The 12,138-nt window shown below is 43.4% G+C and overlaps 1 protein-coding gene across 4 annotated transcripts in view; it reads right to left on the bottom strand.

Annotated features, from left to right (window-relative positions):
- The window catches only part of mast3a (microtubule associated serine/threonine kinase 3a), a gene marked incomplete at its 5' end in the record, with an annotated part of 53,418 nt that overhangs the window by 15,455 nt on the left and 25,825 nt on the right, over positions 1 to 12,138 (bottom strand). For all 4 annotated transcript variants that reach the window (XM_083659143.1, XM_083659145.1, XM_083659142.1 and 1 more), the window contains 9 exons: positions 3,456 to 3,557; positions 4,388 to 4,553; positions 4,778 to 4,910; positions 5,215 to 5,353; positions 6,285 to 6,493; positions 7,176 to 7,261; positions 8,057 to 8,121; positions 9,722 to 9,854; positions 10,537 to 10,638. In XM_083659143.1, the coding sequence (XP_083515269.1) occupies positions 3,456 to 3,557; positions 4,388 to 4,553; positions 4,778 to 4,910; positions 5,215 to 5,353; positions 6,285 to 6,493; positions 7,176 to 7,261; positions 8,057 to 8,121; positions 9,722 to 9,854; positions 10,537 to 10,638 (1,135 nt within the window). The remainder of the gene's footprint in view (positions 1 to 3,455; positions 3,558 to 4,387; positions 4,554 to 4,777; positions 4,911 to 5,214; positions 5,354 to 6,284; positions 6,494 to 7,175; positions 7,262 to 8,056; positions 8,122 to 9,721; positions 9,855 to 10,536; positions 10,639 to 12,138) is intronic.

The raw sequence follows: 12,138 nt of genomic DNA, 5'->3' as shown, positions 1-12,138 counted from the left end.
GCTTATAAAACAGTTTTACATGGTCAAACCAAGCGATTCAGCTATATTTAGAAGCAGGAGAGACCATAGAACTCTGACCAAGTGTGTGTTTTTTAGCATTCTATGGTCTCACCTGATTCTAAATATAGCTGAATGGCTTGGTTTGACCAAGTAAAACTATATAAGAATTGTACAACATGTTAATGGAAAAATAAATAGCGGATGAAATCCTTTGACTTTGGCATTGGGAATAAATAGATGGGGAAAAAACAATTGCCTTGCACCCAACAAAATGTCCACTTGCTGGCACAAGGTCACTATATATCTGCACTGGTATTAAATGAGGTTTCTAAATGTCTGGAACCATGCTGGGACCCACGGCACCCCAGAGGGCCGTGTCCCAGCATGCATCTGTGTCTGTCAAATCTGTCCATTATTAGTAAAGCTGTCACGAGGTGTTCCAGAGGGCTCTGTCTGTCATATCTGTCCATTAAGTGATGTCACTCAACCACGCAAAACATTTTTAAATCCAATATTTTATTTTTTTCCAGAAAAAACACAAAAACAGAAAAACAGAAACAAAGACAAACAAGCTCAGACCCAGGAAAAGAAAAGAAAGAAAAAGCATACACACATCATCAACATTACAACCTTACAACGTGGTGCTAGCAGCCGCATAAAGTGCTTTATGTGCTTGTAAGTGATGTTGTACATAGAATCCCACACAAGGAGTCCATGAGGAATCAGCTGGGCGAGTTACCCGTCGCCCCTAACCTTGTCCAAGTAGGCCAGAAACGGGTCCCAGATAGTCGAAAATTTGTGAGTTGGTCCTCAGGAACCTGAGTCTCTCCATAACCAAAACCTTGTCCGTCAGCCACAGCTGAAAAGGTGGAGAGGGGAACTTCCATTCCTTCAGAATGAGTCTCTTGGCGACGGTCATCCCCTGCGTCAGCCTGCTGCACAGCCGTAGGGAGGAGGAGAGAGGATTCCGAGCAGCCAAAGATGGCGAGTTCCGCCTCCGGTTGAAAATGATGTCACGCAATTGCTTGACTGTGATGTCATCAGGCAATTGTGTTGTCATCAGTGATGTCACTCGAGCAATTGTCTTCTTCTTTAGTTAAAATGGTAAAGTGGTGTCTGTCTGCACTGCTTACTTCAGCACCTGGGTGTGATTTTTATTATTAGAATGGCTATAACAGTTGCCTGAAAGGGGGTAAAAGTGTAAATTTGCTGTCTGAGAAAAACAAATGATTATATTAGTCTAATCTGTGTGATTGACACGAGAGATGATCAGAGGGGTGGAGTTTTCACCACGATTATTACTACCAGGACCGAAGATTGGGTAGAGTTTCTCAGTGAAGGTGCAGCCAGTAAAGGAGTAGATAAGAGCAGGAACATCTACGTCATAAAATGAGACCAGACCCTCCTCATAATCCACAAACACCCCCACCTTCTGAGGCTTCGTCTTCAGAGAGAGGTCGACCTTAGGATCAGCAAGAGCTTTGTACTCATTTCCATTCCTTAACAATACAGCCCAGTAGCCATTCTCAGGACTCGTCATGATGTGTCCCTTCCTGTTGATCGACCCTCTGGCCACTCCTAAAACCCAGGCAGTCTTCCCTTTAACCTGAACCTCGTAGTAAAACTTCCCAGAAGAGAAGCTCTGCTTTCCTAAGGTACGGGCACAATAAGAAAATCTCTCAGGGTTGTCTGGGAGTTTCTTCTCTACATGACCATGATGTACTTCTTTCCTATCATGAGACAGGACAAGACTGGGATGTGCTGTTTCAGGATGCAGAGTCACATCCACTGCAAACTGCTGGGCCCTCTTCAGTTCAACATCAGCACACAGCTTCTCAAGCTTTTTACTGAGTTTCTCCACAGCTCTCCTCACAGTCCCATATGATGGGCGAACAACACTGACCTCTGTCCAGTCCTTGGTGTGTGGAGTGTTCAGAGATGCGAAGATTTGGAGGTGGTGGTTTTCAGTGTGTGAGAGCTGCTCCACCTCAGCACTTAGCTTCATCAGTGCAGAGATTTCCTGTCCCAGCTCTTTGATGAAGCCTTCAGCCTCTTTCTCTGTTGTTTTCTGCTTCTCTTGAATCGTCTCAATGAGCTCAGACCGGCCTCTCTCCACAGACTGCATCAGAGCGGTGAAGACCCGCACGACTTCTGCTATCTCTCTGCCTGCATCTTCCTTGTTGAGCTCTACTGAGTGATGGATCTCCTGAATCTTCAGTTGTCTCTCCTGGATCATCTGCCGAATTTCATCCTCTGTCTTAGGCCTACTACTCACTGCCTTCCTGAACTGAGCAGCCATCTCAGATATGAAAGTATTGACCAACAGCTTAGGTCTTCTGTCAAAAGCCCCATTACACATGGGACAACGGCATGGGGCATTGACATCCCAGTGCTGTGTGATACAGTTTTTGCAGAAGTTGTGTCCACATGGTATGGTGACTGGATGAGTGAACACATCCAGACAGATGGGACATCGAAACTGCTCTTCAGATATGAGCCAGCTGGCAGCAGACATATCTAGACACAGACCAAATTGTTTGAGATGTGTTTGAATTCTTAGGAATGGCAACAATCAACTCAGGGTGTCGGGTCAGGACACGATGTTGAGGTAAGGGGGGTGCAGAATCCACGGGTTCAGTTGACTGCTCACTGCTCTAGGGTAGTACCGGTGCACAGGGTAGTCGAATCTCTGGAAGTTGGCTCATAGGGGGTATGGGACGACTTAGCTATGCCGAGATATATGTGAGTGAAACAGTGCTTCTGGTTCTGGTTCTCTGATTTGTACCGAGGGAACATAGAGCTACCATCTACTGGTCCTATTTATACCACTAGCAGGAGGATTTATGACATCACTGATGATGTCACAATTGGTAACCATGACCCACATTTGTTCAACTGAGCATGCTTAGAACGCTGTCCAATAGCAAAAAAATTAACAAATTAAAATAAACCTTTAAAAACAAGCGCAAATCCGCAATAGCTGTGGTCAGACATTTTTGACACTATTGTGTCTTCATCGGAGTCAATCGCAGGGGAGACCATAACATTTCACTCGGATCAAAAAGAACAAAAAACAAAAAATAGACGTTTTTAAACTTTTGTAATTATTATATTATTATTATAATAATAAAGTTCAAGTTGTCTGTCTGTATGTATGTATGTGTCTTCTATGCATGCACAGCAACACCGCAGCTCAGTGACATCATCAGTGATTTGTGACGCAAATTGTGAAATCATCATCAGTGATGTCATAAATCCTACATGTGTTGCGCCCATGGCAAATCATCCGATGTCACGATTTGTGACGGAAGTGATGTCACTCGGGCAGGTGTGTGTGTGTTTGTTGAATGTAATAAATCCTTCCTGGTATGAGCCAGTTGCATGATGTCGCCTAGGTGGGTGGGCGGTGTCGGTCTGTCTGGAGATTTATAGTTATTAGTAAAAGTGTCACCAACCTGTCCCCAGGCGGTCCAGAGGGCTCTGTTTCAGCAGTCGGGTGATCAGGTCCTGCGCATCAGCTGGCAGGGCGTCCTCGCCCTCTGGCCAGATGAGCTCATCTGGACAAACAAGCAGTTAGCAGTGATTCATCAAGGAATTCAACTATCTCTATGGCCCCAAGGGATTGCAGTGCAGAAGTCCTCCTAAAAGGACTAAAAGCTTAAGGCAATGTAATATCCTAAGATCAAATATTTTTTAATTAAAGGTGCGTTATGCAAGATCTCGTCAAACTAAATCGCAAAGTGGGGCTGCAACAGAGAAGATCCCCCACACTAATTGAGATCCGGAGATTCGGCACGGCATTCGGAATGGCCACCGGCGGGAAATCTTTTCAGAGAGTAGGAAGATCAAAAACTGGAAAATGCACGTTTTATGTCCGTCTGTAAAAGGAATACATTTCCACTTTTCATCCAAAGCGTGACATATTTCCTGCCTCTCTCATCTCTTTGCTATTCTTTTGGATAAAGCAATCAGTGAGCGGCTGGGTTGTTGAGCATGCTGTGCACTTTACTGACATCACACAGCATGCTTTCTGGGTATTGAAGTTATTTCATCTTTGTTTCTAAGCAACTACAAGTGTGCTGACAAGTTGCATGCAATGAATGACACAATAAATGGGGCAGCTCAGGAGGTAGAGCGGGTCGTCCACTAATCACATTGGATAAAAGAAGTCGGTGGGTCGATCGGCTGCATGTCAAAGTGTCTTTGTGGAAGATACTGAACCCCAAATTGCTCCTGATGGCTGTGCCAGCACCCTGCATGGTAGCGTGTATGAATGTCTGCCTGAATGGGAGAATGTACCTACACATTGTAAAGCACTTTGGATAAAAGCGCTATATAAATGCAGGCCATTTACCATAATAATGCACTAACCTAAGGGTTCTCTTACCATTGACCACCTGACCAAACAGCTGCTCCGGTGTGTCACCAAAGAAAGGCACACAGCCCACCAGGAACTCATAAAGGATGATGCCCATGGCCCACCAGTCGACAGGCTTCCCATAGCCCTGCCTCAGGATCACCTCTGGGGCAATGTACTCTGGAGTACCACACACCTGCAGGGAGGTAAATACACAAGATAGTTACTCTGATGAACAATGAATGATCATCAGTGATGATCATGTGATGTCAGTGCATCTCCAGAGTCTCCACCCTAGGAATCTCACATGCTAGATTCTAGATTCCTAGTAAATATAAAATGTCAGAGAAGAGAAGAGAGGAGAAGAGGAGAGGAGAGGAGAGGAGAAGAGAAGAGAAGAGAAAAGAAGAGAAGACTAACCTGTTTGTCAATGAACTCTCTGGTGTCTTTCTCAATGTGTCCTTCATACAAGTTGGTGGTCATGTTCATTAGACCGATCTTCGACAGGCCAAAGTCTGTCAGCTTAATGTGGCCCATGGAAGTGATTAACAAACTACAAAAAGAGGTAAACACAGAAATCTTTCATAGATCAAAAGCCAACCTCAAAACATAAACCTAAGATTGAGTAAAATATATCAAAGGGCGAAAGCTTCTGAAAATTCTCTTTCACAACTTGAGAAAGGAAGCCAGTCCTTTGAAGATTAGCATAAGGCTAGAAATTATGGAAAAGATTGAGTGTAATTAGGCTTGAAACCAGAGATAGAAAAATGAAGAATATGCTATCTGAAACGTGTGGGAATGTTCCCTTCATGTAACCCTGCCAGTGGGCGGTTCAGAAAGACCGGTTGAGGACTCACTTGTCGGGTTTGAGGTCTCTGTGTACGATGCCGTAGTTGTGAAGGTACTCTAAAGCCAGGACGGTCTCAGCAAAGTACAGGCGCGTCATGTCCACAGGCAGAGGACCAATGTTCTTCAACAGGTTGGCACAATCCCCACCTAAAAACACAGAGGAATGTGTGTGTTAGGGATGTCACGATACTATAATCTCTACTTCGATACCGATACCCAGGAAAACATCGATACTCGATACCATTTCCGATACGACGGGAAGAGGGGGATGATGACACATCAAGAGGCATAAAAATAAAGTTAGACAGATGCACACTTCTCCATCATCTAGGCCTGACAGCAGATTAGCCCTGCTCTAGCCATCAGAACATCTGATTTTTCAGTAAACGAAAGCACTGATGGTATCGAAACTGTTGCAAATAAGTAGTGTATCCGTTTCAAATGTTTAGTATCGATACTTATCAATACTATCGATACCTGTTGCAAATGAGTATTGTATCCGATTTAAAAAAAAGAAAATCGATACTATCGACACTTTTGACAACCTGTGTGTGTGTGGTGTGTCCAGTGGGCGGGCTCCAGCCAAAGACCGCAGAGGGAAATTAGCTTATAGGTACGAGTCAAAAGTTTAGACACACCTGATTGAATGTACTCTTTTTAAAGCCATTTTGATCTAAAGGCTTACATTGTCTGCTTGAAATGTTTTTTTTATTTTATTTTTTATTTTTCAAATATAAATAGTGAAGTTGATGCCTATGTATGAATTTCTTTCCAAAGCCTTTGCCTTGAAGGAAATGCAAAGATTTAGAAAGAAAGCAGCTACTTAGGAATCTAAAATATAAGATAGTTTGGATTTGTTTAACACTTTTTTGGTGTGATGTCTTTATTATTATTATTCTAAAATATGGAAGATAGCAAAAATAAGGAAAAATGCGGTGAATCTGAACTTTTGACTGGTAGTGTATACCTAGTAAAATAGGTTTTGCTGTGCACTATTCCTGACAAATAATAAACAAAACAACACTTTGTGTATGCATGCATGACTGTGCGTGTATGCCCACATCCAAAGCGACCCTACCTTCCACATACTCCATGACCATGCAGAGGTGCCTCCTCGTCTCGAAAGAGCAGAACATGGAGACCACGAAGGGGTTTTCGGCGAAGGTGAGGATGTCTCGTTCCACAAACACCTGCTGGATCTGGTTCCTCAGCATCAGGTTCTGCCGGTTGATCTTCTTCATGGCAAAACGTTGACGGGTCTCCTTGTGGCGCACCAGGAACACAGCTCTGCAGGGCAGGGATGAGAGGGAGAAGGGGGAGAGGAGAGGCGAAGCAGGGAAGGAAATGACAGGGAGGGAGGATCATTCGTGACTGAACACGGAAATGAAAGTGCCCTGACCGAATCTAAATGTAAACACAGAGGAAATTCAAAACATCCTCCTTTCAATTGCTTTTCTTCTTCTTCTTTTATTGGGCTCTCTGCGGTGCCCCACGTGAGACCGTTCTTACTCACCCATAGGGTTAGGGTTACTCACCCATAGGGTTAGGGTTACTCACCCATAGGGTTAGGGTTACTCACCCATAGGGTTAGGGTTACTCACCCATAGGGTTAGGGTTACTCACCCATAGGGTTAGGGTTAGTCACCCAAAGGGTTAGGGTTACTCACCCATAGGGTTAGGGTTACTCACCCATAGGGTTAGGGTTACTCACCCATAGGGTTAGGGTTACTCACCCATAGGGTTAGGGTTAGGGTTACTCACCCATAGGGTTAGGGTTACTCACCCATAGGGTTAGGGTTAGGGTTACTCACCCATAGGGTTAGGGTTAGGGTTACTCACCCATAGGGTTAGGGTTACTCACCCATAGGGTTAGGGTTACTCACCCATAGGGTTAGGGTTAGGGTTAGGGTTACTCACCCATAGGGTTAGGGTTACTCACCCATAGGGTTAGGGTTATAGGGTTACTCACCCGTAGGCACCGTTGCTAATGAGCTTGATGGTCTCAAAGTCGCTCTCCAGTGGTTTCCTGCGAGGATGGGTGCAGGCTGCCCGGCTCTGAGTCACACACGCCCAAACAAAGAAAGAAGGAAAAACAAAACAGAAAGAGAAACTTAATTGCGGCATTGCCTCTGAACTTCCCAATTAATGAATGAATTGTGCTACTGTAGCGTTAAGCTAACGTTTCCCCTAGTATTCAGCATGACAAACAAGTGCTGCATATTCTGCTGATAAAGCCTCTTCACTGAGCTTGTAGGCAGCATTGTTTAGCTTCACATCACAACCCTTTGTCATTCTTAACTATAATCCATTGCCGTCAATATTCCTTTACTGACCACTGAACCATTCAGTCACACTCAAGAGTTACATCCCAACTTATTACAGGGTATATATATATATATATATATATATATATATACAGTATATATATATATATATATATGCAGGGATGCTGAAGTTAAATTCGATACCTTTTAAGACCTTTTTTTAAGACTTTTTCAAGACCTCAACGACACTTGCATCACATCAACGATAGGCATGTAAATCACAAGTTTCATCACAATACAATATTATATTGCTTCTTTGGACAACGATACGATATTTTCCAATATCGCAAAGTCTGACACGATACGATATCAATTCAATTCAGGCGTCTGCGATCGATTTCACCATCAGCACATTAGCTACAAAATGTAATACCTCTCAAATGGCAATTAAGACACTTTAAGACTTTTTAACGGTCTTAATTTTTCCCTAAATTGATTTATCAACTTTTAATACTTATCAAGACCCGCGGATACCCTGTATTATAATGACTCCATCACAGCCAGTGTCAGTTTTCGGCAGACTCACCTCTGCGGTGTGGTCAGTGTCTCTGCTGGCGTGTCCCGGGCTGGTCTGCTCCAGATGGACCACGTCTGTAACAGGAGCAGAGACACCAGGGAAGTCTGGTCAGACTCCACTCAACTTCACTGAAGCCCAATGAGGGCAATTCAACTGTCTACAACTAACTCATGAAAATGAAGATGTTTAATGAATCAGAATCAGGCAACTATCACTGTACCCAAAGCACATTTAGTCAATAGATGATTTAAATGTTAACTCTGCAAAAAAAGTGTGTCCAAAAAAAGCCCAATAGACCCTTCTCACGGGGGCCATTTTGTGTCGAAAAGGCAGGGTAAACACAGGTGCAAACAAAACACTAATGAGGGTTTCCAACTTCCATGGCCATTTCTCAATACCAAGAATGCGTTCTTGTTCTTGTGTTTTTTGGGAGAACGTTCTTGCTAGTCGTTCTTGTAAAAATGAACTTGCTAGGTCACAAGCACACATAACGCTGTTGGCAGTTTGAGACGATGCGTTCTTGAGGGTATTGCGCAATACCAGCACAGCTACAGAAATAAAAAGCTCAGCTGATGTAGATGCAGCCAATTGTGCTCTGGAGCTTTTTTGCCATTTTTCGCCATAAATGTTCATAAAGTGGCACTTATTGAAACCTACTACCCTGCTTGTAGGCATCAGAAGTCACCAGAAATTAATTTAGTGATGAAATAAAAACTTAAATTGTAAAAAACTTCCCGGAGCTTATGGCATCTTCTGTGCTGCGTTCTGCCTCCGCTTATGCCGAAATGACTGCTGGGATATGTGCCTTGCCAAGTTGACACAAGTCACCACGCAGAGCATCCTCAGTAAAGTGGGCATGTCAAGAACACATCCGGGAATTTTAAGCGTTCTTGGCAAAATGTGAACTTTGCATTGGAACAGTACTTGGGCTGCGACTGATGACGTTTCACAGGGACACAAGAACACAAGAACACACAAGAACCCTTATTGAGAAACAGCCCATGATTGGAATTTGGAAAACCTCATTAGTGTTTTGCTTGCACCTGTGTTTATTCTGCCTTTTCGACACAAAATAGCCCCCGTGAAAAGGGTCTATAGATTGATACTTTTCCTTCTCTACTCTGCAAAATATAATTGTGGCAACCAGTATGATGATGTGCTGGCCTGTAGAGGGAGTTTTCTAAGGCTATCCTAGTAGTAGGCCAGGGACACAACCAGCTTTTCTGAAGGAGGAAGGACTTGGTGTATGCTGTCAGGCAAGGCTGGAACTATGGAAAATCAAGCCCTGAATAGAACCAGTAGAGCCAGATCAGGACAAGAACACAGTAGTTGCTCCAGATCCTTATCCCACGTTACTACCCAACTTCAAATATTTCAACCACCTAATCTCCTCTGTGACCACTTTTATGATTTTCGAAGTGTAAATTTTACACGATTTTCAGAAAATGCTTCAAAAGTCATACAAGTGGTCCTCATTTGTGAAGAGTATCTTGCTGAACACAAACTTTGCGCTTTCATACACTTTTGTTAACCACAGACATGCATTTAACTGAAATTCCCATACAAAATCCCACTTGACTTTTATACGCAAGAACCAGGAAGTGCAGGGACTTCTGGGTAAGCCTACAGAAATACGTCATCCCCGGTACTCTATAAATAGTGTAAATTGCACACCTTCCAGGGGGTCCCGGGTGAGGCCGAGCTGGCTGATGATGTACTTGGGAATATCAGTCTTGACGCGGTGGCCCACCTTGGCCTGACCCTCCGCAGCCTCCATACGGTGGTAAAACTCCTCGGGATCAAACTCCTGGAGGAGAGGAGGAAGGTGTTGTGGTTCACATTGTCTTTTAGATATTATTGAGTTAAGTTTGGTTTAATTTGGGGCATTTAAAAACTGTAGAAAATACTAAGGATGGTACAGGGAAGTGTTAATACAAAGATACATGTATACACACTACAGACACCAAACATAGTTCTCCAATACAAGAGCCACGGAATGCACAGTTGGAGGAACTGGGAAACGCACATTGCGATGTTGCGAACAGCTTTTTCAGTACGATTTGATAAAGCTACCAGGGTTGCATGTACGATACAGTGTGTTAGTGTCACTGTAGCAGCAACAGATCTACAGTAATACTGTGTATATATCTAAAAGCTATATACTGTAACAGTATATCGTTTTCATAGCAGAGATAGATGGGGGAAAGGAAGCATCAGAGTCCAGTGTGTTTCTCTCTGGCTTGAAAAACAGATGGGACTCATATATAGATCATTGGTACAACGTTCAAAACATTACCTTATATAGTAGCAAGACGTCCAACAGTTATCATTATTATTATTCCAACTAAGCGTATTATTATTACAGTAAACCATATTACTACTACTACTACTACTACTACTACTACTACTACTACTACTACTACAACAACAACAACAACAACAACAACAACAACAACAACAACAACAACTGTTATGCCAACGAGACTCACCAGACACTCCAGGAGCCTGGCAGGCCTGGAGATGATGATGAGAATCTTCTTCACCAGTTTGATGATGATGGTCATCTCCTCGCTCTCTGAGCGTTCATCCGCCTGATGGGAAAAGGACAAAGCAGCCTGAATGATTAAGTTGCCTTAAACCCATTGGCAGCGTAGTTCCTCCACAAAGGTTGACTGCAGTCTGTTCTTCTCAGACATCATTTCAGCATCCATTTCATATTCTTAAACTCTTATTATCTGTTAGTGATTTAGGGGATCTTGGCTGGCATTTCAACACCGTGCTTCAAGCATGAAGTCATTTCTGCAGTCTGCCCAGCTGCATCTATAAATAATAGAAAAAGACTTATTATAATAATAATAACATTGTCTCCACATCTTAGCCTAACATTGCCTCGCCATAACCAAATAGAAGGCTTATCATTGTCCTTTACAGGTAGGTAGTGAAAGACTGAGGCCACTCGGAGTTCAAAGTAGTCCGCGATATGTCCGAGAGGTAAGATACAGAAGCTATTACAAATAGACCCTTTTCATGGGGGCCATTCTGTGTCAAAAAGGCAGGGTAAACACACAAGCAACACACTAATGAGGGTTTCCAAATTCCAATCATGGAAGTTGGAAACATATCTTACTCCCAGTGCAAGGGCAAGGGCAAGGGCAAGGGCAAGCATTATCTTTGTTAGTTTCTAGCACTCAAAATCTCCCTTCTTTTCTTTTAATTACCACTGGTTCGCTGAAACACATCCTTTTGAAGTACTAACGCAGCTAGGCTGGCCGCAGCAGTTCTATAAGTCACTCTTGTCGTCCACAAAATCACTCACACACACACACACACACACACACACACACACACACACACACACACACGTACGTATGTGTCGGTCCACCTGTCCACAAAATCACAAACACACACACACACACACCTGTGCATGCCCTTATCAGTGATGTCACTCGCATGAGCATGCTCACAAGCAATTGTGTGCCGGACTGCCGGTGACGTCATAAAGTCAATGCACTGGTCACACTTGACACCAGTGATGTCACTCGTGCTGAGCATGCTAGTTGAGCAATTGTGCATCGATGATGAATGTTAAGATTAAGAATGATGACATCATCACTGATGAGTAAGTAATGAGTGCTCATAAACTATGCCTGGTATCTTACATAACCTCTGACGAAATACACCGTGACACAATGTTCTCAATTCAACAATGGCATGCAATCAATGTCCCAGAAGGCAATCCGTGCTATACAACCAGCAATCCATTCATGTCTCAGTGGGAATAAACTTTACAGAGAAGTTCATAATTTACCTTCACATTATGGACATTTTGTACAACAACGATACACAAGCCAGGTGAGGTGTTGCACTGTAAAACTGACCGACCAAACGATATCATCTTGGTTTGTATGCACAACATCGGTGACCTTAAATCTAGGGCTACTTACCAATCTACAATCTCTCTTCCCCTGGCTAATAAAAACACTTCATTGGAAAGGATCCAACATCATGCTTCTCTCCACCCTCACCAAAGAGCACCTGTTTCAGTGATTTTACTAAGAACCCACGCAGCGCTTCCTCATCCCTTCTCTCAA

The sequence above is a fragment of the Poromitra crassiceps genome (assembly GCF_964638095.1).
Source record: "Poromitra crassiceps genome assembly, chromosome: 23".
NCBI lineage: Eukaryota > Metazoa > Chordata > Actinopteri > Beryciformes > Melamphaidae > Poromitra > Poromitra crassiceps.
The sequence above is the reverse complement of the archived record's forward strand: the minus strand, read 5'-3'. Positions and strand labels throughout refer to the sequence as shown.